We start from the raw sequence: 24,700 nt of genomic DNA on the forward strand, positions 1-24,700 counted from the left end.
TAAAACTGAAATGTCTAGAAGAAGGAACTTAACTGTAGTAGATATTGGTGAGGATCCAGATTCCAAAATTCCTTCACTCTTATGTTTCAAGTTGCGTTTTTCTTCCTCTATGGAGAGATAAATAATATGATCTGAGGGTTGATTCAGTTCTTAAAACCGTAGTGAAGAATGTTAACACAGTTCAAAATCTGGGATCTTCAACTTTTACTTCTCAGATACGATTACAGCCCACGCCTCTACTTCCTAATCAAGCGTCCATATCCAAGAGGCACTTCAGCAGTTGAACAAAAGTTTCATCTAATTATCTGCTTTTCCTACATTGAATTGACCAACCATGTATCTCTTCCTGGCTTTATCAAAGGGGCTGCCAGGGTGGAAGCACAGCCAATTCTAAGCGAGTGGTAGTTAGCAGGCTCAAAATTGATCATGCATTTTAGTCTCAGTAACTTGCAATTTCTACACCCTTTGATAACCCACTTTAAAGAGCAAACCTCCTTTAATGACAAGGCTTAAAAGAGATGACCTTTCTGAACAAAATATGAAAGCCGAGAGGAGATAGTCCTTTTAAGGAAACTGTGGATGAGGATGACCTTGTGTTCTGAAACTTTCCCCCCACATTTTTGATGTTTTTACCTTTCTTTTTTACTCTTGGAAAGAAAGCTAGGACAGCCCTGCCTTCTGCAGATGGGAACGTGTTTCAGTGAGAAGACTGCTAATTGTCGGCTCCAGCTCACAGGTCCCCTCTGCCCGTCTCCGCTGAGGCCTTTAACGAGGTCGTGCGGGTGTATGCTGTTCCCACCAAGTCGGGCTGCCACGTGCTGCTCCAGGACGAGGTTTGACCCTGGCCCTTTCCTGCGGGCCACAGTCCAGCCTCCCGCAGACTAAGAAGCAAGCCTGTCCGTCTCTGCCCCCTCTCGTCCTCTTTTTTCTCTGCGGTGCCCTGGGTGGCTGCCATCTGGGCCGCAGCCAAACCTGGGGTCAGAGCCCTGAGGCGCTCACTGCGGGGGATGCGGAGACGGGGGTCAAACAAAGCCCTGACACATGCTGACGACCGGGACCAGCGTTCATGTGAGCCCTTCTCCAGCCGACCCTGTGTTGGACAGACATGCTCACCAACGACACGGTGACCCCACGACTGCTCAGTGTGGCCCGCCCTGCCTGTTGACGACGGCGGGTTGATGTGTAAGGAGCACAGGTGCCTGGCTCACGGGTAGAGCCGATAATAACTGCGGGAAATGCAGCTGAATCAGGTATTGGTGATGAACAGCTGGTCTTCCACAATGAGACGCATTGTCCCTAATGTATCTCCTGGGCACTCACTTCCTCTCCCAGTAGCCATGTAAATACTGAGTGCCCCCCTCAGCAAGGAATTTGCAACGTGCTAAGCGCAGTCTCTCTCTCTCTCCCCCCTGTAGCAGAGGATGTTCACAGGAACACCGGTGTTGGCCACCCAATCCCTGTCACACAGAACCCAACCAACCAGTGTTTCAGTCCGCTGACTCCCAGAGCGGAACAGGATCTGGGTAATGGCAAAGGTTCACCCGCGTTTGTAATTTCATAACCCTTGAAATAAGGAAAAGAAAGAATAGCAGGCAACTTTCCAAAACACCTACTGATATTTACTCACGGAGAACAAACACTCGGAGAGGGAGCTGGGCTCAAGCATATAACACCATTGGCAAAGCATTTTCACTTCAAGCCGCTAATAACCTGCCTGCCTGATGAAACCTGCTGCCGGTCGACCTGCTGTCCACGGTCTGGACAGAAGAACTAAAAATCAATCATGGCGTCACAATGGCTCCCTTCCGAGCACTGAGTCACAGTCTGGTACCAACTGCCTTCCCTGGTCGGGTCGTCGTTATAGCACCCGACACAATTTCGCTTTTTCCCAAACAGTCTTTAGCCCGGTGCTACCATTTATTTTACAGGCAAGGAAAACCCGAGCTTCCAGAGCACAAAGACTTGTGTTCCTGGAGGAGGGGCCGGCCGAGACAGTTCAGCGCAAGAGCGCGAGGCTGCTCACCGCCTGCGGTCAGCAGGCAGCGGTCAGGCTGACCTGGGCCTGGCTTTGGACGTGGCAGTAAAATCTGCTGCTCCCTCATCATCCTCACGTCTCAGCCACAGCACGAAACGGGTAAACAACCCTCAGGCAGCAGATGAGGAGACGGGCGTGGGAAAGAGGGAAGAACTTGAAAAACTGTGAATAAACGTCCTGCCCTGCCCTGTCCCTTCGCAGTAAACCAGACGACTCCAGCCCCGCCCACGGCCCAGAGTTTTCCAGCGGCTCACAGGGCCCGAGGCACGCGGCCCAGCGCAGCCAAGGGAACGCGACCCTCGGCTGCAGTCCAGCGTCTCCTTGGCAAGGTGGGGCTGGCCCGCGAGCACAGCGCTGCTTCCCGGCCTCTGGGTGGGCACCAAAACGCCAGACTCTCCGCGAGGACGGCGGACCCAGCACATTCATTCCACCATCACTTGCCAGGGTGTTGAGCGGCCTCTCAACCCATCTCAACATTCAGAGGCTTCCGTAAGGAGCATCCATTGAGGTTATAATTAAACCACAGCCATAAAATCAGAGATCAAGCAGGTAACAGTAAAACCACAGCTGCCACACAAAATTCGTACCCTACTCTGCCTCTAGAGGCCAGATGAGATTGGAGACCAACATGACAGGGACTTGGACTCACGTCAGGTGACTCAGCGATTTTTATTCTCAAGAAACACGCTATGTATGGATGTGATCTTTGACCTGACATAAGATATTTTTTCCCCATACCACGATTTTAGATGGTCAGTATTTTCCGGGGAAAAAAATACCATGTCATCTTTATGAGGTGCAATAAAAATGTACAAATAAAACTGATAAGTACAAAATAATATTTTAATAATATATGAACATGAAGATAATGCAAACATGTTAAAAATATTGATATGATGCTACAAACGTGATTTGGAGCAGCGGCAACTGGTAAAATTCTATACAAAGGCATCCACGAGGCATTGCGACGAATCATTTCTTTCCTTCAAATCAGCAATTCTCAAGACACACTCAAATGCACACAAATATGGAAAGTGGAAATAAAGGAATGTTAAAAAAAATAGGCAGAAACACAAAACCAGCCATTGGTGTGAGTGATGGATGTTTTTATGATCTTAATTACATTTAAGTATCAAAAAATGCCACTGGTCTCACAGTTTACTTAACAATATCCGAATCTTCAAACCTGCTGGAAGAAATCCGCAGTGCGGCTGGGATGGCTGGATCCACCGCTCTCTCCGGGGTGACCCAGGGGGCTTCCACGTGGTCACCTGAAAGGCAGAACCCAGAGTTAACGGCTTTCTTGGCGTCCTGGCCTGTCCAAAGTCACATATGCTCTAATTCAGGAGGAAGAGCTGGATGTGGGGTGGAAGGGCTGCTTGATGTCAAAACTTCATCATAGACACCCAGAAGGGATCAAGTCTTGTCTATACCAAGGAAGAGAAGCTTTTGAAAAGTGAATGAGTCACAGAGTTTTCACTTTTTAAAAAACGATTGCAGTCTAGTTGATTTACAATACTGTGTGTTTCAGCGGTATGGCTCACTGATTTGTGTGTGTGTGTATATTTATACATGTGCTTCTTTCCGATTCTTCTCCCTTAGAGGCTATTTCAGGACACTGCACAGAGTCCCCTGTGCGGTACGGTGGGTCCCCCGTTGTTCACCTGAGCCATGTATGGCAGGGCCTTCCAAGTTTTTACTTTTAATTCGATGCCAGACAAATGGCTCAGCTTTTCACTGAACAGGAGGAAGGCAGTTGGGGCAGGTAAACGGGACCCAGGTCAGTGACGTCTCAAGAGCCTTTGACCAGAACGGTCTCCTGCGTCCCTGAGACGGGGGCCCTGGGGACTTCGGGGTCCTGGCTAGCGCGGTGACCTCACTGAGCGTTTATCTCGGGGGCCGGGAGCTCCTGCGTCCATGCTGAGCGCAGGGGATGTGGGCCCTGAAGCGGTGGGCGACCAGGACCGCGTCAGCCCACCGTCTCAGGAGGGAGACCTGCTCCGTAACCTGCAGCCGGGCTTGCAGAGCACATCCCGTGCTGACCCCGCCGCAGCCCAGGCCCGTCAGGTGGCGCTGGCCCTCGTCCGGGCGGCACTGACGAAGCACTAAGATGACGCTGGGGTCGGGGGAGGGGTCCTCCCATGCAGGCTCTTTACTAAAAATTAGTCTTTCTGACACTGATAATTTGTGCCTGTTAATGAAGACTCTAGCTCCCGGGCAGGAGACCCCCGGGTGAGACGGGTGAGACGCGCAGGTGGCCAAGAGACCCGTGGGCGGCCGTACCTTCTGCCCTGGTAGGCGGTCAGCTCGTCCTGTAGGACAGATGCCCGCTTCTGCAGGAAGTTGACCTGGAAAAGAGGCCCCGGGTGAGAGGGGGTACAGACGGTTTCCTCAGCGGCGCGGCAGGGTCGCAGACCCTGGGGCGAGGCAGGCCCCTGGGAAGCGGATGCTGTGGCTCCCATGGACCACATCCCCACCCCCGCACACCGCCAGAGGCTGCAGAGGCCGGCTCACACCCCACATCGCAGAGACGAGGGGGCCGGCCGTCCTGGCGGTTTGTCTCCGCCTCCTCCATCACTGCCTTCCGCCCCTCGTCCTCCCGATCGCGGGCCCTGACACAGGCCTCCTGCCCACGGCCCACTCCCGGCTCAGGGTCTCGGCTCCCGCCCACCTCGCCGCCTCTGCGTGCGGGCGGGTCTCTCCTGCTCTGTTAGCGATTATCCAGCTGCCCGTGTGAGAGCCCTTCCGTGCGGGGTGGGGGCCCTGGAGCACCTGTGTGCCCCCTTGGTCTCTTCAGGGCAGAGACGTGGCTGGCACCCCCAGCTGCTGACGGAAGGAAGGAGTGAGCTGGAAGCAGACCTCCGTCTGCCCCAGAGACCCCCGGGATCCCCGGGGCTGCAGAGGCGGTGCTCTGCTGTGCACTGTGCTTGTATCAGGCCAACTTGGACTCAGTTCCTGGCGTGGCTCCCACGGCTCTAGAAAGTTCTTTTTGCTTCTGACACTCACCTGTGAACCGGGGTGAACGACAGCCACTTGCCAAGGTCATGGGATGTCATGAAGCCACTGATTCTGGGGCAGGTGCCTAGTCCTGAGCTCTGGGCCGGTACCGCCCGTGGCCCTGGCCCTGACAGCCCACCAGTGGAGCTGGGGCGAGGGGCGCGGGGACCTGAGCTGCCCCCAGGCCTGCAGGGCACGGCCGAGGGGTCCCGAAGCGCAGAGCGCCGGCTCTGGGCCCCATGCCACACAATTAAAGACACCTGTCTCAGGAGGAAACTCAAAGGCACTTTATACAACCACTCAGGAGTGGTTTTCCGATGACTGATACGTCTCTTAATGCAATCAGAGTCGGTGGCATCCAATCACTTCAGAACCGTGTGCTCTCGCCCCTTCTGAACGAAACCATGGCAACGGTGGCTCCCGAGCCACAGTTATGCCCGAGAGGCCAGCTGGCAAAGCAGAAAGCCTGCCTGCAGGAGCAGCCTGCGGGGCTCGTCTCCAGGGGCGCACGCCTCACCCGGGTCTCAAGTCTTCCTGGTGCCCCAGTGTGCCCCGGGACAGTTCATGCGGTCCAGGGACGGCCACCTCCCTGCCCCCAGCATGCTTTGCAACCAGAATTCCAACACTTTTTACAAACACGGCACCTGTGCTTTCAAACCGAATCTTCCCTCTGCCCGGCCTGGGGCTCGTGCAGCTGCTCACTCGGGCCCGCATGCAGCTGACAGCCCTCGCCTTCTGGGTCAACGTTCAGTTTTAGGAACTGAAGCACTTCTGTTACAGTGAACGATATGAATGATAATGGAAGCCCTGCAGGTGGATATCAGATTTCTGTCTTTCTAAAACAATAACTCCTCTGCAGGTGCTAGGTCCCACACAGCCGGCCCCGAGGAAGGGCTCCTACGCAGTTAGGGGAGAACCACACCTGAAGGAGAGCTTTTCATGTAAATAAAGATGATGTAACCCTAAGGGCTTCCCCAGTGGCTCAGGGGTAAAGGATCCGCCTGCAATGCAGGAGGCGCAGGAGATGCGGGTTTGATCCCTGGGTGGGGAAGATCCCCTGGAGGAGGGCAGGGCAACCCACTCCAGTATTCTTGCCTGGAGAATCCCATGGACAGAGGAGCCTGGAGGGCTACAATCCGTGGGGTCGTAGAGTCAGACACGACTGAGAGACTCAGCATGCACGAACTCCTTCTGGGTTAACACTCTTTTGCCACGCTTGTTTTTGTCGGTAGGCGTGAGCACGGCTAGACTCCTTAGCTCCGGAAGTGGGAGCTAACCGTAGCACCAGGATGGATGCAATGGGCGTCTCCTTTTCAGGTAAGAGGTTTTACTGAGGGAACAGCAAAGGCACAGTGGTCACGTGCCCCACGCAGCCGCCTCACACATGTAAACAGACAATGTGACTGTCATTAAACTGGGTTATCAGTTTTCTTTGTAAATACATGTATTGGGCGCCTTCTCTGTGGCAGGCACTGTTCTTGGCACAGAAAGCAGAGAAATTTTTCTCTTGCAGAGCTTCTCCAGGAAAAAAAAAGTATCTTTTAAGTTTCTAAGTGTTTTAGAAATGGGAATATGTGAACTCTTTCTCATACTGAGTTAAAGCATTTGATTGTTTTTAAAAGTACCCATCTAAAATCTAAAAAATTATGTATCTATAAAATATATACAGCAATTTATAAAACGTGTTTTAGAGAAAACTTCTGTAGGAAGTTTTTCACACTCACACTCAGCCACTAAGTCATGTTCGACTCTTTGTGACCCCATGGCCTGCAGCCCGCCAGGCTCCTCTGTCCATGAGATTCTCCAGGCAAGAATGCTGGAGTGGGTTGCCATTTTCTCCTCCAGGGGATCTTCCCGACTCAGCGATCGAACTTCCTGAGCCATCAGGGAAGACCAGGAAGTCTTAGTATCAAAACTGAAGTCAACTTTACTTTTTATAAACTACCAAGAATTACATGTTTCAGCAGAAATCTTTAACCAAATTGTTTGAATACCATGTCATTACCCTGCTTTGATCTTAAAATGCATCTTCTTATCTCTAATAATCATATAAAATACATCAGAATAAAAACACTTCTAACTTAGCCATGTTTTTTACTTCTCCACACGTTCACATCATAAGGAGTTAGCAACGTGCTAAGTGATGGCATTTCGGGCCTGGTACCAAGAATAAAAGGGTGAGTCTGTATTGGAATGTGGACTGTAAATAAAAGTAACCATAACTGAACTTTTCAATTTCAAGGATGCTTTCAAGAAAGTCTTATCAAGCAGAGAGTTCTTAAAATGGTCAGAAAAATTCTAAAACCTCCCCAAAACACAAAACACTTCATCCTGGGTACCAGGTTATTCCATGACACCACACTGCTTTCTGGCACCAGTTCAGAAATAAGCTTATTAATTAAAACATGCATGCCACCTGAACCCTCGGGACATTCCTGACTTCTAGTAATTACCTGTGACTTTAGGGAGGAGATGGTGTCTTCAAGTTCTTGTCTTAGAGATGCCGGCATCAACCCTTTAAATTTTGTTTCGTATTCTTGTCGTATGTAAGTTATCTAGAGTGAAAAAACAGCAGTTTTTTTAAACCACAGAAATGATTGGTTTGAATTTAAGAAATCACAGAAATATATCCATTCATTACAAAGGTAAGTTTGTTACATGAGGTCAGAAGCCAGACAACTGGCATCTGATACGGGGAAACACAGTCACAAACGGAAAAGGAACTCAGTCTGTCCTTGAGAGTCTGGGAGAGGCAGTCCCTGTAACAGCATTTTGTTTCCCTAAAATCCTTGTTAGCACAGTTTTCAGCACCAAGCAAGGAACACACGTGTCCCCACTCTCATGATGCACACGTGATGCTGATCCTGCTCCTCCTTCTTGTCCGGGGAGTGGATGGTGGTCCTGCTGCGCTGTGTGTGAGGACGGCCCACAGCCTGTGGTCAGGCGGCTCGGACACCCCCTCCGTGCCTGGGTGTCTGGTACCGTCACGGGATTATGAAGATACCAGTGAAGGGAAACCTGCACAACCACGTCTCAAGTCCCCGAACACGTGGACCAGAGCAGAGCACCCTCATCACCACGAGTATGTCTGATTCACGAGTTTCCCTCTGCCTCCAGAATATGTCCAGGTCTTGTTCTGCTCACGGGTGGCCACTGGGCTTGTCAAGGAGAAGATAGTGGCTCGTCAAGCTACAAACAGGTCCTGAAGGTCGAGGAGAGTCTGGAAGAGTGTGTCTGAGCAGGATGAAGAGGCGTGTTTGTGTGGGTCTGAGTGTGAGTGTGTCCTTCCCGCTGTCTTTCTCCAGCTCTGTTCCTTTTTCTTTCTCCTAATCTGAGATGCTATGGAATTTGAGAATTTGTTGCATGTGTTGTGGGGACTTAACTGGATATTAAAGCTGAGTTGCAGTGTACCCCACAGACAATTCATTGGACACACCTGGAAACAGGCCCCAGACTGTGAAAATAAGTGTGACTGAGTTCAGTTAGACAAGTCAATGGACTTATTGAGCATGTTAAAATTACTAGCCTTTAATTCCAAAAGTCTCTTATACTAGACTAAATTAGGGAAGAAATGTGCTCTAACAGTTTATTTTACTACCTACTAAACCCACAGCAAGGGTTCTTGAATGTAATTTTAAAAATTTTTGGCAAAGTATTTTTTGAGGTATGTTATAATCTTGTGATTTATATCCAAAGGGAAAAGAAAAAGGATGAAAATGATCTTCGCCACTGATGAAATGTTTGATTCTTCCCATTTTATCTTCTTGGACTTAAGTCCAATAGTAACATCAACTGACTTAAATGAAAGGCAAACACCAAGAAAAACACACGACTTCTAAACCAGACCTTAGGGGCAACCTTAGCAAGGTCCCACAGGCTATGATATTGACGGTTTTTTTCTATCATTCAACACTGGCTCTGAAATTTTGAGCTACTACCCTGTTTTATTTTACAAAATAATTTTATGTGTTTACTTTTCCTGTGCTGGGTCTTCACGACCGCGAGGGCATTCTCCAGTGGTGTCAGGCAGGGGCTGCTCTCCAGGTGCGGTGTGTGGGCGTCCCGTTGACTGGCTTCTCGCTGCTGGGCCGGGGCTCCAGGCACATGGGCTCAGCCGGGGAGGCTCCGGGGCTCTACAGTAGCTGTGACCCACGGGCTTGGTTGCTGTGGGATGTGGGATCTTCCCGGACCAGGGACTGGACCTGTGTCTCCTCTGCCTGTGTTGGCAGCCGCCAGGGAAGCCCCGACTGACTGCTTTTAAAAATCACTCATGCTTGCTCTGTTTTCTCTCTCCCTGTTTGTTTGCAGTGTCTGCCCACAGCCTGTCCGTGTGATAGACAACTTGCTGGGTATAAAAATGCTCCTGTCCAGTTTCTCTCTCTCAGACAGACAGGCATATCAGTGTGTTCTTTAAATGCTTTGGCATTATGAACAACTATTTGTTTCAAAGAACTGTAGTTTGTCTGAACCTTTTGCCTGCTTCTTGAGTAATTTCCCATTTGGTCTATGTTCTAATTTGATTTTTGCTTATATTCTTTCTCTCTCAATCTAGCAAGGATCTTATGCTAACTCCTTTTTCTTAAAAACAGTGAAAATTTCATTTCTGAATGGGACCGGTGATTTTCTGAATGTTGAGGTAGGGGGAGTGAGCGGGGCAGCTGTGATTCATTGTTGCTTCTACAACACCCTTTGACTAAACCTATCATTTCATCTCGTCTCAAGGAGAGCATGGCAACCCACTCCAATATTCTTGCCTGGGAAAACCCATGGACAAAGAAGCCTGGTGGGCTACAGTCCATGGGGTTTGAAAGAGTCAGAGACAACTAAGTGACTGAAAAACAGCAAAAGGCATCTTTGCCAACCTCTCAACATGGGCTGGAGTCCACAGGAGGCAGAACACACCCAGACACACACAGCTGGGCTCCTGTGACCAGCACCACATCTGAGCCGGCTGAGACGGGAAACGGGCGCCAAGGGCAGTCCACCTTCAGGCTTTTGAGAGAGGCTGGGGTTTGGCGACTTCCCTGGTGGTCCAGTGGCTTGGAATCTGCGCTTTCACTGCTGAGGGTTTGATCCCTGGTAGGGGAACTAAGGTCCTGAATTGCCTTGTGGTGTGGCCAAATAAAAAATAGAGGCTGCAGTTTCTGTTTTTACAGATTGGACAAATCAGTACCTTGGCCTGGTCCATTTGGACAGACGTGATAGAATTTGTGTTAGAAATAATCTGGTTAAACTCTCCTTAAAAGCCTTGAGTGTGCTGCTCCTGACTCAGACAAAATCCACACGACCCTAAGACAGCGCAGGTAGAGGAGCTCCCGTGCTGGTCGAGCGGAAAGGAGGCGCCCTCGTCTTCCTCATCATTACCCTCACCAATGTGCTTTTCCACAAGTGTCTCTGCACATTCTTCATAAAACTGTTGCCCATATCTTTAAAACACATCAAGCCAACAAAGGTCAAATCAAGAGCAGGAAGATTTTGTTCATATTAAAAATGTACTGAGATCTAGAAACATATTCAGATGACGTCTGAAAAGAACTCATGGTGGAGAGTAAACAAGACGAAGAAGAAAGCCCTCTACCGGCGCTGGGGGCAGCAGCGTTACCCCCAACCCTCCGTCCACCATGGCACAGTTTTTTTCTTGACTTCAGGGGTGGAGAAACATCACTCTCTAAAATTAGAAATAAAGAAATAAAAGCACTGTGTGCAGATAATATGACGAAAGTGACTCACGTGGTCTTGCCTGTTCACTGGTCCTGAAGGTGAAACCTGCTATGGTGAAAATTATAGCTATCTTATCTGTATGTGAAGACAAACAGCAAGGGTCTTTTCTTCCTTGGATGGAATTCTGAGGTGTGTGCTTGCTTTATTTGTGACCGTTGGCGGCTTCTCTCAGGAGCATCTCTGGGCGGCTCAAGTGGTGACTGAGGCCTCCAGGCGGTTCCCTCCCCACCCTGTATCTTGCACATGCGTTTAACACTGACCTCGGGCTTCCTTGAGAGCTCAGTTGGTAAAGAACCCGCCTGCAATTTGATTCCTGGGTCGGGAAGATCCCCTGGAGGAGGGATAGGCTACAACTCCAGGATTCTTGGGCTTCCCTTGTGGCTAAGCTGGTAAAGAATCCGCCTGCTATGCCAGAGACCTGGGTTTGATCCCTGGGTTGGGAAGGTCCCCTGGAGAAGGGAAAGGCTACCCACTCCAGTCTTTTGGCCTGGAGAATTCCATGGACTGTATAGAACATGGGGTCACAAAGAGTCGGACACGACTGAGTGACTTTCACTTTGGCAGCAACAAGTCTGAGATTTTGGAGTAAAGATACTATTTTACCTTGCATTATGCCAATGCTTTCCCCGCCCCCAATTTTGAGAAAATCTTTCCATGATACCTCATCGGTTTCAGTGACTTCTGTTGCCATGTCACAGGCTTTTCCATGCCTGCTCTACTGGCCCCGGGCCCCCTGGCTCCCTGGCAAGCCGGGCCCTCCCCCGCTGCCGGGACAATAGGTAAGGATGGGCGGGACCTGGGGACTGAGGCCCAGCAGTGGAAGCGGCTGGACGTTTCTCCCACGTCCGGCCCTGCCTTCGGGCCTCAGGACCTGGGAGGGGCCGGCTTCCTTCACCCGATTCGGGCACCCAGACCCCGCCCACTGTTCGAGGTCCGGCCAGGATGGAGGGCGGGCCGTGACGCAGCAGCGGCTGGGACAGGCGCCTCCTCTTCTGCGGTTTGGGCCTGGAAACGCAGGCCAGGAGCTGCTCGCGGTGGTCCCGCAACCACGAGGCAGAGAACTCGCCGAGAACGGAACCAACGATAAGGAAACAGCCTCAGGATGGACGCGAGCCCCTGGCCTTTGGTCACATCACTTGAGTAATTGGATTAGGCCTCCCTTGAAGCCAGTGCTGCGTCTCAGTTACACGGAACAAAACATTCTCATTGTTTAAACTAGTGTGAATTTCAAGCAGCCATTTCTAGTGGATTACGTGAAAACTGCCAGGGCCTGGACTCTGCGCCTGACGATGAGCTGGCCCGGTTGACCAGCCGGTGACGAGGATGCCCGGTGACAACGCCGCGTCGGCTGACGGCCTGGGTGGCTCAGCCGGACCGAGCCCCGCCCCGTCACCAGCCTCCTTGCCCACCTGGTGTCCCTGCTCCCAGTAAGGGGGAGTGCTCCCCCACCTCTCTTGCTGACTCAACCAAACTGGATGCACTCATTCCTCTGGGTCAGACTCCAGCTCCGGGCGCCCCTTGCAGCCTGCTTTCTTCACCCAGAGGCTGCAGAGAGTAAATAACAACAATAACACACACACACAGAGTCTTGATGGGTCAGCTACAAATTCCCGCTGTTGCCTCGTGACCGCTCTCCGCTCCTGGCATCTGTGACACCGTCGGGGCCTTGCCCACACGCCTTCATCGACGAGAGACCGACGCATGCAGCAGCCCACTCACTGGTGGTCGGCCAGCGGCCCGCCTGGGACCGCCTGCGGGGCCGTGCCCGGAAAATGCCCCGGTTCACAGACTTCAAGTGGAGGGCTGAGCACTCTCTGTGGCTCCTGCTGCTGCGAGCAAGGTACCAACCGACAAAGAGCCAAGACTCAAAGACAGGGCCCCTCGCAGCGAGCCTTGCCTGATCTCCCCAAAACCACCAACCAGCTTCACGAGACAAATTCCAGTGGTCGCCTCCATTTTCACTCTAAAGCACTAGTAACACACACTGGGAACTTCATTCCTGAGCGTGCCCGAACAAGCGATGCAGAGGCCGGCTCCAGGCTCTCGCTTCTCTGCACTTTTCTCCCCTCATCGCAGACTTCACGTGAACGAAGCGTGACCAGTAATTCCTTCTCTTTGGATCCTCAGGGTGTTCTTCAAGCATGGGCACCTGGTCTGAGGGAATTGTCACATGCAGCCAGAGGAGTGTGTGGGAAACACTTCGCGTCTGGTCTGGCACCACTGGGCCTGGACGCCCCAGAGTACGCGGGGGAGCTGAGCACACGGGCGCGGTGCGGGGGCGGGCGGGGCTGCCGCCCCGGGGACGAGGCGCTGGGGCCACTTCTTTGTCCTGGGGTCGTGACCTCTATGAAACTTCTTAAACGGAGGACAGAGATGGGCCCACCGAGCCTTAACCATGATTTAAATCTGACCGGACAGAACTGAAGCCCAGAAGTCCAGAGTCCCGGAAGCCTGGGAAAATGCCCAGGGAGCCAAGTGGGGAAGCCCAGGGAATTGCAGAAAGGCCACCGTTTCAGGGCAGTGGGTGGGGGAATAAAGCAGTATTTTCTGAGTTGGTATCTGTTACGGATTGACTAAAACTGTGACTGAAATCACTGGGGATTCGGTGGTAATTAATTCTAGGAACAGTTCAGTCACTCAGTCATGCCCAGCTCTTTGCAATCCCACGGACTGCAGCTCGCCAGGGCTCCCTGTCCATCACCAACTCCAGGAGCTTGCTCAAACTCATGTCCACTGAGTCGGTGATGCCATCCAACCATCTCATCCTCTGTCATCCCCTTCTCCTCCTGCCCTCAATCTTTCCCAGCATCAGGGTCTTTTCTAATGAGTAGATTCTTCTCATCAGGTGGCCAAAGTATTGGAGTTTCAGCTTCAGCATCAGTCCTTCCAATGAATATTCAGGACTGATTTCCTTTAGGACTGACTAGTTTGATCTCCTTGCTGTACAAGGGGCTCTCAAGAGTCTTCTCCAACACCACAGTTCAAAAGCATCAATTCTTCAGCGCTCAGCCTTCATTATGGCCTAACTCTCACGTCCATACATGACCACTGGAAAAACATAGCTTTGACTAGATGGACCTTTGTCAGCACTCATGTCTCTGCTTTGCAATATGCTGTCTACGTTGGTCATAGCTTTTCTTCTAAGGACTAAGCATCTTTTAATTTCATGGTTGCAGTCACCATCTGCAGTGATTTTGGAGCCCAAAAAATAAAGTCTGTCATTGTTTCCATTGTTTCCCCATCTGTTTGCCATGAAGTGATGGGACCAGATGCCATGATCTTAGTTTTCTGAATGTTGAGTTTTAAGCCAGCTTTTTCACTCTCCTCTTTCACTTTTATCAAGAGCCTCTTTAGCTCCTCTTCGCTTTCTGCCATAAGGGTGGTGTCATCTGCATATCTGAGGTTATTGATAGTTCATGTCTGTGTTAAATTTCATGCATCCAAACAACATGGAAAGGGGATGAAGATGAGCTCTGATATTTGAACACTGAGGATAAATCTGCAGAACCTCGAAGACGGAGGCAGAGGCCATGCGGCCGGGCTCTCCAGGGTCTCCCTCCGCCTGGGAAGGTCTGCCCGGCAGCTCCCTGCCCTTCAGACAGGGCTCTGCACCCGAGACACTTAGGGACATCACCACATTTCAATAAAATAAAAGTTGGTGATGAGCCCATTTAGGAAATTTTATTTTTGATTTGTAAACAGTTCTCACGTCGGGCCTTGCTCTCGACCAGCTGGGGCCTCCAGGTGTGCGGAGTGTCCAACATGCACAGTAAGCGCGAGTCTAGGTCTGGAACCTCCTGCTCACACCCAGGGGCCCTTGTTACCCCAGTGACTTATATTTCAGCAGTTTTCTTCTCATAACTTGGATCCCCAACCTGGAAAATCCTCAGTTTGTAGTTAAGCACTTAAGAGTCCATATAATTCATAACCACGAAGGCAGAGAAAACCCTAAGACCGCCCAACTGCATGTAGCTTTTGGGGAGCAGCACTCCTGGGCTTTCAGAGACTGACAAGGGATCAAGCACCCTGACACCACCAGGCAGACCCACGGCCGGCCCCGGATGGGCCAGCGGGCGCCTGCCACTGTGCTTTTGCTGAAATGTCACTCGTTCCCCTGCTTGCGGTCCAGCACTGCTGGTCCACGGAGGACCGGCTGGCCCTCGGCTGGGGACAGGTGTGGAGGCTCCCCCGGCTGCCCGCCAGCGCCTGCAGGGCCCAAGGGAGAGACGGCGCCATGTCACACGTGTGGGAGGCTCCCCGCGTCTCACGTACACATGTGTGTACGTGTGTGTGTGTGTATATGGGCAAACATGTAGATGTACGTATGTGTGTATTCCTACCACATTACACCCTCTGCCCTCATGGGCATCTCAGTCTAGCGGGAAGGACAAGCATGCACACAGGTAATTATAATGAAGGTGTGGGTGTAAACCCCACAGGTTTTCTCTGTCACAGAAAGCAGACGCTCTCAGGAAGCAGCAGAAACTCTCAGGAACCGGAAAGGGAGCCTGACGCTGTGGGTGGGAATGTAAACTCGTGCAGCTTCTGTGGAGAAGAGAGTGAAGCCACCTCAGAAAACTGAAAATAGAGCTACCACATGCCCCCGAGCGCCCCTCCTGGGCATGTATTCCAGGGAAAGCCATACTTGGAAAAGACACACGCACGCTGTCCACGGCGGCATCATTCACAGCGGCCAAGACATGGAAGCAGCCTCAGCGTGCGCCGGCAGACGGCCGCAGACCGACGTGGTGCACACACAACGGACCAGTACTCAGCCACAGACCAGAGTGAGGCAGCGAACAATAAATTGCTCTGGTTGGGGTGGATATATACAAACAAGTGTGAGTGTGACTCTCAACAACAGGGACAACTGTTTAGAGAACATAAGGGGAAAATGTGCAAAAGGCAAAACATGCCATGATATATTTGGGAATAAATCTAATAATAAATGCACACTGTCCACAGAAGAAAAGATTTCAATTGGGCTGAAGATACAGAAGGAGATCCAATGAAACGCAAACAGATGCCAAGGCATTAATTCTTCCAAGACTGCCTGGTGAAGTGCAGTAAGAGTGCTTCCAACCAAACCCTCAGTGAGACCTTGAAACATGGAAGGTATCCTAAGACTCATGTGAAAGTACTAACGCTTAAGAATAAATAAGACAATCCTAAAAAAATGACGACAGAAGACTTTCCCTACAGATAACACAAGCTGCTATGCACTAGTGCCCTTGTGGAGGGAATGACATGTAGTAACTGACAATCTTCTCAACAATCTTATGAGGTGGGTGTAATTATTAACCCATTTTCAAGACAGGGAAACCTAGGCAAAAAAAGTAAGCTGATTTGTTGGACGTGGAAGTGGCAGAGCTGGGATCTGAACCCGGGCCCTGGGGCTCCGGAGTCCCTGCCTCCAAGCATCATACCCTGTGACTCATCTTGGCACAGGAAGCTGATGGTCAGGGAAGAATACAAAGTCCCAGGCAGATTCACGTACAAATGGAAAATCTGATTGTTGACAAAGCCGCATTTCCAGTAAATAGGGGAAGAATATCTCGGTCCATAAATGGTTCCAATAACTGGGTATATTTTTGGAAATGAGTTAAGATCCCTGTACCAGTTCTAGGGTTGCTGTAACAAGTGACCACAAACATAGCAGCTTGAAACAACACAACCCCACCGCCTCCCAGTTCCAGGAGAAGGCTGAGGGGCTCCTGGCTCCTCTGCTCTGGTCTCGTGAGGCAGAAAGGTGAGGGCCAGACTCTCCCCTGGAGGCACGCTTTCAGCTGGTGGACAGCGTCCAGCTCCCCGCAGAGCGACGCCCCCCGACCCTGCTGGGTGTCACCTGGGCCCTCCCTCCCGCCCTGCACCGCTCTGAGCCTCTCTGGCCCCACCTCGATCACTGTCTTCTGCCTCCAGCCAGAGGGGGCCTCTGCGCTTGATGTAGCCACGTGCTTAGACTGAGCTCACTGCCTGCGTGATCTGAGATACCGGCCCGGCTTCACAGCCACCGATTCTTAACTTCAGCGACCTTGGCAGACTCTCCTCTGCCATGTGATGGATATATTCACAAAGTCCACAGGTGAGAGAATGGACCTCTCCTTGGGGGAACATTCTATTATAATCCTTATACCATAGGGTATATGACAACAAATTTGAAGTGGATTAAAGAGTCAAAATGCATAAAACAAAACGCTCAATAGCAATGGCAGAAAACAAAAGAGAAGAGAATATATTTTATAATCCTGGGGGAGTGAGGACCTTCCTTAGCAAGCTTAGAAATCATAAAGGAAAAATAGAAGATGATGTTCTCAAAAATTAAAATATTGATAAAGAGATTAAAGATAAGCAACTAGGAGAAAGCCCTTGCAACATATTTAACAAATCATTAATAGACAGAGTTCAAAAGAAAATGAATTTCTATAGATCAAATTAGAAAATCAAGTCAATAGAAGAGATTAGCAATAATGTGATCGAGTAATTCACAGAAATGTAAATACAGATGGTCCCTGACTGATGACAGGCCGACTTACAATTTTCCGGTTTTACAGCGGCGGGAAGGTGATGCACACCCAGTGGAAACCATGCTTTGGATGCTGATCTTTCCCATCGCTGCTGCAGTGCTGGGCAGCGGCTCCCGGTTAGTCATGTGATCACGAGGGGAAACCGCCAACATTCTCATAACCTCTGTGTCCCGACAAACCATTCTGAAGGAATTTCACTTTCAGGGCAGTATTCAATAAATTGCATGAGATATTCAACACTGTTATAAACTAGGCTTTGTGTTAGATGATTTTACCCAACTGTAGGCTGACAGAAGTGGGTTTGGTATATTAGATGAATTTTCAGCTTATAGTATTGCCAACTTCGATGGGTCATCAGGATGCAACCTCATCATAAGCCAAGGGAGCTCTGTGGTGGATTTCCGCTTCTAGTAATGACTCTCTACCAAGCCTGCTTCAGGCTATCAGGGAACCAGGCGGGCAGGGAAGGGTTACGGGGCCAACCCGGAGAGGAGAGAAATGCAGAGAACTGGGGACATTTGGACAGGGGCCTCTGCCAATTCTAGGTTGGCCGATCAGAGGTTAAGAAGTTGAGTAGATCTTTCAACAGCCTCACAAAGAAGCCAGGGAGACATAAACCGCATCCAGGGCTCACCGCAGGGAAGGGCTTGGTAAGACCCATGCTTCTGGGTGGAGCCCCTTGGGCTACACCCTAGGAGTGGGGGTGAGCTGGACACAGACCACCCCTCTGCAGATGGAGGCCCACCTAAGTGGACTACGGATGTTCAAGAAGGCAAGGGCACCGCCTGCCTACCGAGAAGCGAGTGTAAGCTCTCTCCAGAGAAAACGACCATCTTCGGACTCCAGTTAGTCCTATCAAGGTCTGTATAAAATATCTGGTGAAATAATAACCATGTGAATTCCACGTAATGGTTATCAGACCTAGCCTTTAAAAGAACCAAAATAAATATGTTCAACAAAGTTAGGAAAAGAGTGGTGAACTTCAGCCTAGAATAGGAAACTAAAAAAAGGATCTAAGTAGAAATTCTAGCTCTGGAATTTACAACCATTAAAATTAAGAATGAGTGTAACAGGTTAGACACAGCTAAGGAGAGACTCAGTGAAGAAGAAGTCAGATTTAAAAAAACAAGCAGAATCAATACAGAACATAGGAAATACAGTTAGAAGGTCAGGAGTATACCTATTTATATGTATATATAAAATTATAGTCTCAAACAGAGAAGAGAAAACTAGGCAGAAGTTAAAATAGAAATTCTGATACTACAGTCACCAAGGAAAGTACATCCATAAATAACTGAAAATCTTCCTGCAAAAGAATCTTTAAGCCCAGAGAGCTTAATCTACCAAACATTTCAGGATGAAGCAGTTATTAGTATTACACAAATTCTTCCAGAAAACAGATAAAGAGGGAACACTCCAGTTTGTCTTATGAGACCAGCAAACTTTGATACCAACATCTAATAAGATCATCACAATGAAAGAAAATTGTAGGATAATGTCATTCATAAGCATAGATGTAAAAATTCTAAGCAAAATATTAGTGAACCAAACCAAAATCCAGCAAAAGGTAAAAAGGAATAAGTCTTCATGATCAAATGAGGCTTATTCTAGAAATGCAACACGGATTTAACATTAGAAAATCTATGAAGTCCACTGCACTAGTAGAATAAAGGACAAAATTCATATAATTTTTTATCTCAAAAGATGGAAGAGAGGCATGTAAGAAACATCCATTTATAATTTTAAAAAGAAAAAGAGACTTTTGGTAAGGATAGAAAGAAATTCCCTAAATGTGATAAAGGAAGTCTATGCAAAAGTCAATTGTCTTTCTGAGAAAGACAATTGAGAAAGACTGTGAGAAAATAAATTTTAAAAATAATGTCATTTAAAATAGCATCGTAACATGTCAAATTGCTATTATTGTTGTTTAGTCGCTGAGTCATGTCTGACTTTTTTTGACCCCCTGGACTGTGGCCCGCCAGGCCCCTCTGTCCATGGGATTCTCCAGGCAAGAACTCTGGAGTGGGTTGCCATTTCCTCCTCCAGGGGAACTTTCCAATTCAGGGACTGAACCCGAGTCTCCTGCATTGCAGGCGAATTCTTCACTGCTTGAGCCACCAGATAAGCCCAATTCTGTACAGAAATCCAAAAGGTGATTCACAAGAGCAGTATGTGCAAGCAGTCTTTTCAACTCCTGAATTTTCCTCTGCATTAAAAAAGAAAATCACCTTTCTTTATTCCTCATTTAGATCGACATACATCTAATGTCTCTGAAATGCCTCTGCTTTGTCATTTGTTCGACAACAAATGCTTCAATTGCTTCTACCGCAAAACAGCCCTTCCTCAACAGGAAAGGAGATCTTTTCTGGCTGGACCACAGTGGAAAAGGAATTGCAAGTGAGGCTTAGACTGTTTGACGCTCTTTTCTGAATGTGACGAGCACAATAAAGTCATCAAACACTTATCTCTTCTGACCATGCTGACTCACTCTCTTTTACCATCTCTGTGTTTATCTCTGCTTTTTCTTCCTCAGTTCCATGAATTCAGGGCTTAGTAACTGCCAGTGAAGTATGCCTTGACAGGATAGGGCCCAGGAACGCAGCCTTCTTACTTTCCTGGGAGACGATACTCCATCATCCAGGCTAACGCTTGATCACTGTCCTTGTCCATCAATTCTATAAGGTAGGACACAGCCAAAGTTGGTTTTTAGCTTTTGTTCCAGCTTTTTTGAGAGACCCTTAGACAGCAAGATCAAACAAGTGAATGCTAAAGGAAATCAACCCTGAATATTCATTGGAAGGACTGAAGCTGAAGCTCCAATACTTTGGCCACCTGATGCGAAGAGCTGACTCATTGGAAAAGACCCTGATGCTGGGAAAGATTGAGGGCAGAAGGAGATGGGGACGACAGAGGATGAGATGGTTGGATGGCATCACTCACTCAATGGACATGAGTTTGAGCAAGCTCCGGTAGTTGGTGATGGACAGGGAGGCCTGGTGTGCTGTGGTTCATGGGGTCAGAAAGAGTCGGCCATGACTGAGAGACTGAAGAAGAACAACAATTATTTATTCATTTGGATCCATTATTTTTGGATTTTAAAAACTAATTTTAAAAAAGACTAAAATTAAAGACAAAACTACCTTAAAAAAAAGAAATCAAAGCGAAAGAAGTGAGAACGCATGATCACATCCCATCTCCACGGGCGGCAGGGAATGAGACCCAGCCCCGGGCGCTCAGCCTGGCTTTGAGCCTGGCAGCGCGGGTCAGAGTTCAGAGCCCGTGTGCCCTGCGGCTGGACCCCAGCTTCACCCTCTGTCACTTCAGCGGCGCAGAGGACGCTTCCCAGAGCAGCTGTGGTGATGCAGGGGGCTGCGCTTTGGGACGTCAGCGGAGCACGAGATTGAAACCACACAGCCGGCACACGGGGACCCGCCCCCCACCCCTCGAGTGCAGTCCAACACAGAGAGACTCTCAGGAGAGCAGGGATGGAGCCAGAGCCCACTCCCCACCAGAGTCCTTCTGAGTTACCACGAAAGTGGCTCTGTGATCACTGTGTATGGTCCCAGTGGTGGTTTTGGGTACAAGTGGGCTGACTTGCTTTGCCACGAAAATCGACTAGAATTACGACTTACAAGGCACAGTTTGATGAAATGCACGCTTCAAGTGTTTTTCAGAAAACAGGGGCAAGAATTCAAGCTCTCATTGAGACTAAGATGTGGCCAAAGTTAAATGTGGTTCTGTCTCTCATAACAACTTAGATTTTACAACAATGTATCATACCAGCTGTCTCTTGGGAACAAAGGAATCAGCCTAAATTTTGTAAATAAACTGTGGTTATTAAAGCTACTTGAAAGAAGCCAGAGTAATAACCATTAAACACGAAAAGTCAGTAAAAGTCTTTGAATGGTATTTCTGTTGCAATTATTATTCCCGTTTTCATAATGCGCTTAAGGATAAAACCCGGTTTTGAGCTGTTGGGACTTCTGAATAGATTGCACGGCAGATCCACAGCAGCCAAGACTGTGAAGTTTTAAAATCCATTATGGAAAATGGAAATTAAAGGCTTGAAAATCTGTAAAAGACAGAACTGGTCTTCCTTTTGATAAATGTCACGATTATTGCTTAACTGATTCTCTGTCTGCATCACGTCTCTGCCCGGGAGGCTGCCTGTGACCACAGGTTCGCAGGTCGCCCCTGGTGCTGACGGAGGGGTTTAAGCGCCGGCCAGTGACGGCTTTACGCGCGTGGACGCCGGTCCTCCTGACGCGCACCTTCTCCCTCCCAGGTCGCTGGGCCCTGTGGGAGGCCCACACATTCTTCAGGAATAAACGATAATGTGGTAACAGTGCGACAGCAGAAGGAGCTGGATTCAGCTCTTGTCATCTCTCTCACTTTACCTTCTGCTGCTGGAGGGATCTCTCTAAGGACACAATCATATAACACTAAGCAGTTAAAGAAAAAAGTCCTCTGCGGCTGAAAACTGCCTTCTGACCGGTGACTGAGCCCCGACCGAGATCCCAGGACCGGGCACCACGGTCCCAGCAGAGCACAGGGCAGACAAACAGCCAGCGGAGACACAGGTTTGCGGCTTCACTGTTTCTCAACAGATGGAACGAGAGCAGCTGACGTCCTGGTCTCTCCTCCTCACCGATGGGACCCTTGGCCAGGAGGCTCCCCGCCGACCCCGGGCACCCAGAACCTGTTCTCCGCACGTCCCCTCATCCTCACCAGTGTCCTTCCTTCTGCGGATGCCCCCCTCATGGGCCCCTCTCCTGGGTGAAGAGTTGGAACCACACACGCTCCATCCGCGTTCCTTGGCTCCTGACATGTTCCACACGCATCCTGCCGCAATGTCCACACGGACCCTGTGGGAAGGTGTGGCTACTGACCTTCTGGGAGCCTGATGTCTGGGCCAGTTAGGGCCTGGACAGGTCCCGTGACCCATCGTGAGCGAGGTGGGCCCTCCCCCGCAGGTCGTGCTCATCCTGAAGCCTCCCCCAGCCCTTCCCCCTGGGCCTCGCCGGGGGCCTCGGGACCCCCTCTGTCCCCTCCCCAGATGCACATGATCAGCCGCGAGACTGGCCACTAGACTCAGCAGGTTCCATCCTGGATGAACAGATGAGTCTGGGCCTTGCCTGCTGTGAGGCTGGGACTGAACCGTGGACTGTGCCCAGCGCTTCACGACACACTTCAGGACGATCTACGCACAGTCTAGACATCGGGGCCTGGACACACCAGAGAGGAATGAGACTGGCCAGCTGCCGAAACACGCCAGCCAGAGAACCGGTGAGGCCTCCGGGGCAGCCTGGGGTCTGAGCTGAGGGCCTGGCTGCAGGCTCCGGAGGCCCTGCAGGGGAGCAAGCGCCAGGCCCTGCCCAGGGGGAGCCTCCCCCACGGTCGGGGAGACGGCGGGCAGGGCCAGGGTGGCAACCTCCCGCCTCATGGACCTGAGCCTCGCAGCCCCTCAGGAGGAAAAGCACATCCTCAAACCCCAGCCTGGAGCTGCACCCCACACCGCCTCCGCTCGCCTGCACTGGGAGCCCCTCGAGGGCGGAGGGGGACCTGCCCCTCCAGGTTTCTTCTCAGTTCCTGTCGCAGGCCAGCACCTCACACTGCCCAGGAGTGACGCGTGCAGGAAAGAAAGGATGATCCTCTGTGGAAAGCACAGCATTGCATCTTACTGATTAGATCTCCACGTACTAGTTCTCACTGATTTATTTAAAAGAATCTTCTGGGAAACTGAGTGATCCAGGTGATCAAGCTGTTCACACGTTTGAGACTGAAAATGCACGATTCAAAGCAGGGGCTTTGTTACACGTATGGTGTTGTTTATATTATGTATTAGGTCCAAGGCTGACATTGTGTAGTGCCCCTGTGATAAACAGATACTGGCTTGGCACAGTGTTAAGAACACTGGTAAAATTTTAGACTATTTTTTTTCTCCCTTCTTTTCCATAATTTCCTGAATTACTTTGGCAAAGGCTTGCAGATTGAATGAGACACCGTTGCTCCCGGAAAGGACACTTGGTTTCACACACAGGCTGAGCTTGAGTGACGTCCAGCACAGATCCAGTCACAGTGCGGTCAACGCGGTGGACGATGACACCGGGGTGGGCGGCCCGCCTCCATCACGGGAGGTCATGGGCTCGCCAAGGACTCCATCTCCTCACACAGTGAGGAGGTCTGCTCAGAGCCCCGGCCTCCCCTCCACCACTGGAGTTCTGGGACGCTCGCTCAGATCTTATCGGGAATCAGATATTACTAACTCCTGGCTTGGAGAGGAATGATGGTTTTTAAAATTACTTTCCTGTTGTTGTTCAGTCGCTCAGTTGTGTCCAGCTCTCTGTGACCCCATGGACTGCAGCACACCAGGCAGCCTTGTCCTTCACTCTCCCCCAGAGTTTGCTCAAATTCACGTCCATTGAGTCGGTGATGCCATCCAACCATCTCATCCTCTGTCACCCCCTTCTCCTTTTGCCCTCAACCTTCCGCAGCATGAGGGTCTTTTCTAATATGTCAGCTCTTTGCATCAGGTGGTCAAAGTACCTTTGTACTTTGTCAGCAAAGTGATGTCTCTGCTTTTTAACATGCTATCTAGATTTGTCATAGCTTTTCTTCCAAGTAGCAAGCATCTTTTAATTTCGTAGCTGTAGTCACTGTCCAAAGTGATTTTGGAGCCCAAGAAAATAGTCTGTCACTGTTTCCACTTTTTTCACATCTATTTGCCATGAAGTGATGGGACTGGATGCCATGATCTTAGTTTTTTGAATGCTGAGTTTTAAGCCAGCTTTTTCACTCTCCTCTTTCACCTTCATCAAGAAGCTTTGTAGTTCCTCTTCGTTTTCTGACGTTAAAGTGGTATTATCTGCATATCTGAGGCTGTTGCTATTTCTACTGGAAATCTTGATTCCAGCTTGTTACTTCCCAATTTATGCGTTAAAGGAAAGATATGTCTCTGTCCACTCCAGCATTCTTGCCTGGGAAATTCCATGGACAGAGGAGCCTGGCTGGCTACAGTCCACGGGGTTGCAAAGAGTCGGACACAACTTAGCAACTAAGCAACAGCAACCTGTCTCTGTAAGGCTGGCTCAGAGAGGAAACTGGCCTTTTCTAGTTACATTGGTGTTATCCTGATGCCACTTAAGGGGCAAATTAACCCTCTGCAGCCACGGGTTCCTGAGCACTCGGGGACCAACCTGCCGAGAGGGAGGAGCTGGAGTAGAGGCCGATGCCGGCGAGGCGGGTGGGGGCGGCTGGGGTGCCAGCCATCGAGACCCAAGGAGGAGCAGCTTTCTGTGTTTAAGTAAAAACACACCTTTTAGAATTCCTCATTCAGCTTTTTTGTTTTTATAGAATTAAAACACATGAATTTTTCTTAAATGAAAAACAGAAACAGTTTAAAATTTTTTTTAAAGCAAGATAA

General features: G+C 49.9%; 1 protein-coding gene across 3 annotated transcripts in view; it reads right to left on the minus strand.

Moving 5' to 3' along the window:
* Nucleotides 1–2,857: 2,857 nt before the first annotated feature.
* Nucleotides 2,858–24,700, minus strand: part of CEP112 (centrosomal protein 112) — a 309,494-nt gene continuing 287,651 nt past the window's right edge. For all 3 annotated transcript variants that reach the window (XM_061145040.1, XM_061145039.1, XM_061145038.1), the window contains 3 exons: nucleotides 7,486–7,587; nucleotides 4,319–4,383; nucleotides 2,858–3,306 (listed from right to left, as the gene is read on the minus strand). In XM_061145040.1, the coding sequence (XP_061001023.1) occupies nucleotides 3,303–3,306; nucleotides 4,319–4,383; nucleotides 7,486–7,587 (171 nt within the window). In that variant the 3' untranslated portion in view covers nucleotides 2,858–3,302. The remainder of the gene's footprint in view (nucleotides 3,307–4,318; nucleotides 4,384–7,485; nucleotides 7,588–24,700) is intronic.

This window comes from Dama dama, chromosome 5 (genome assembly GCF_033118175.1).
Source record: "Dama dama isolate Ldn47 chromosome 5, ASM3311817v1, whole genome shotgun sequence".
In the NCBI taxonomy this organism is placed as follows: domain Eukaryota; kingdom Metazoa; phylum Chordata; class Mammalia; order Artiodactyla; family Cervidae; genus Dama; species Dama dama.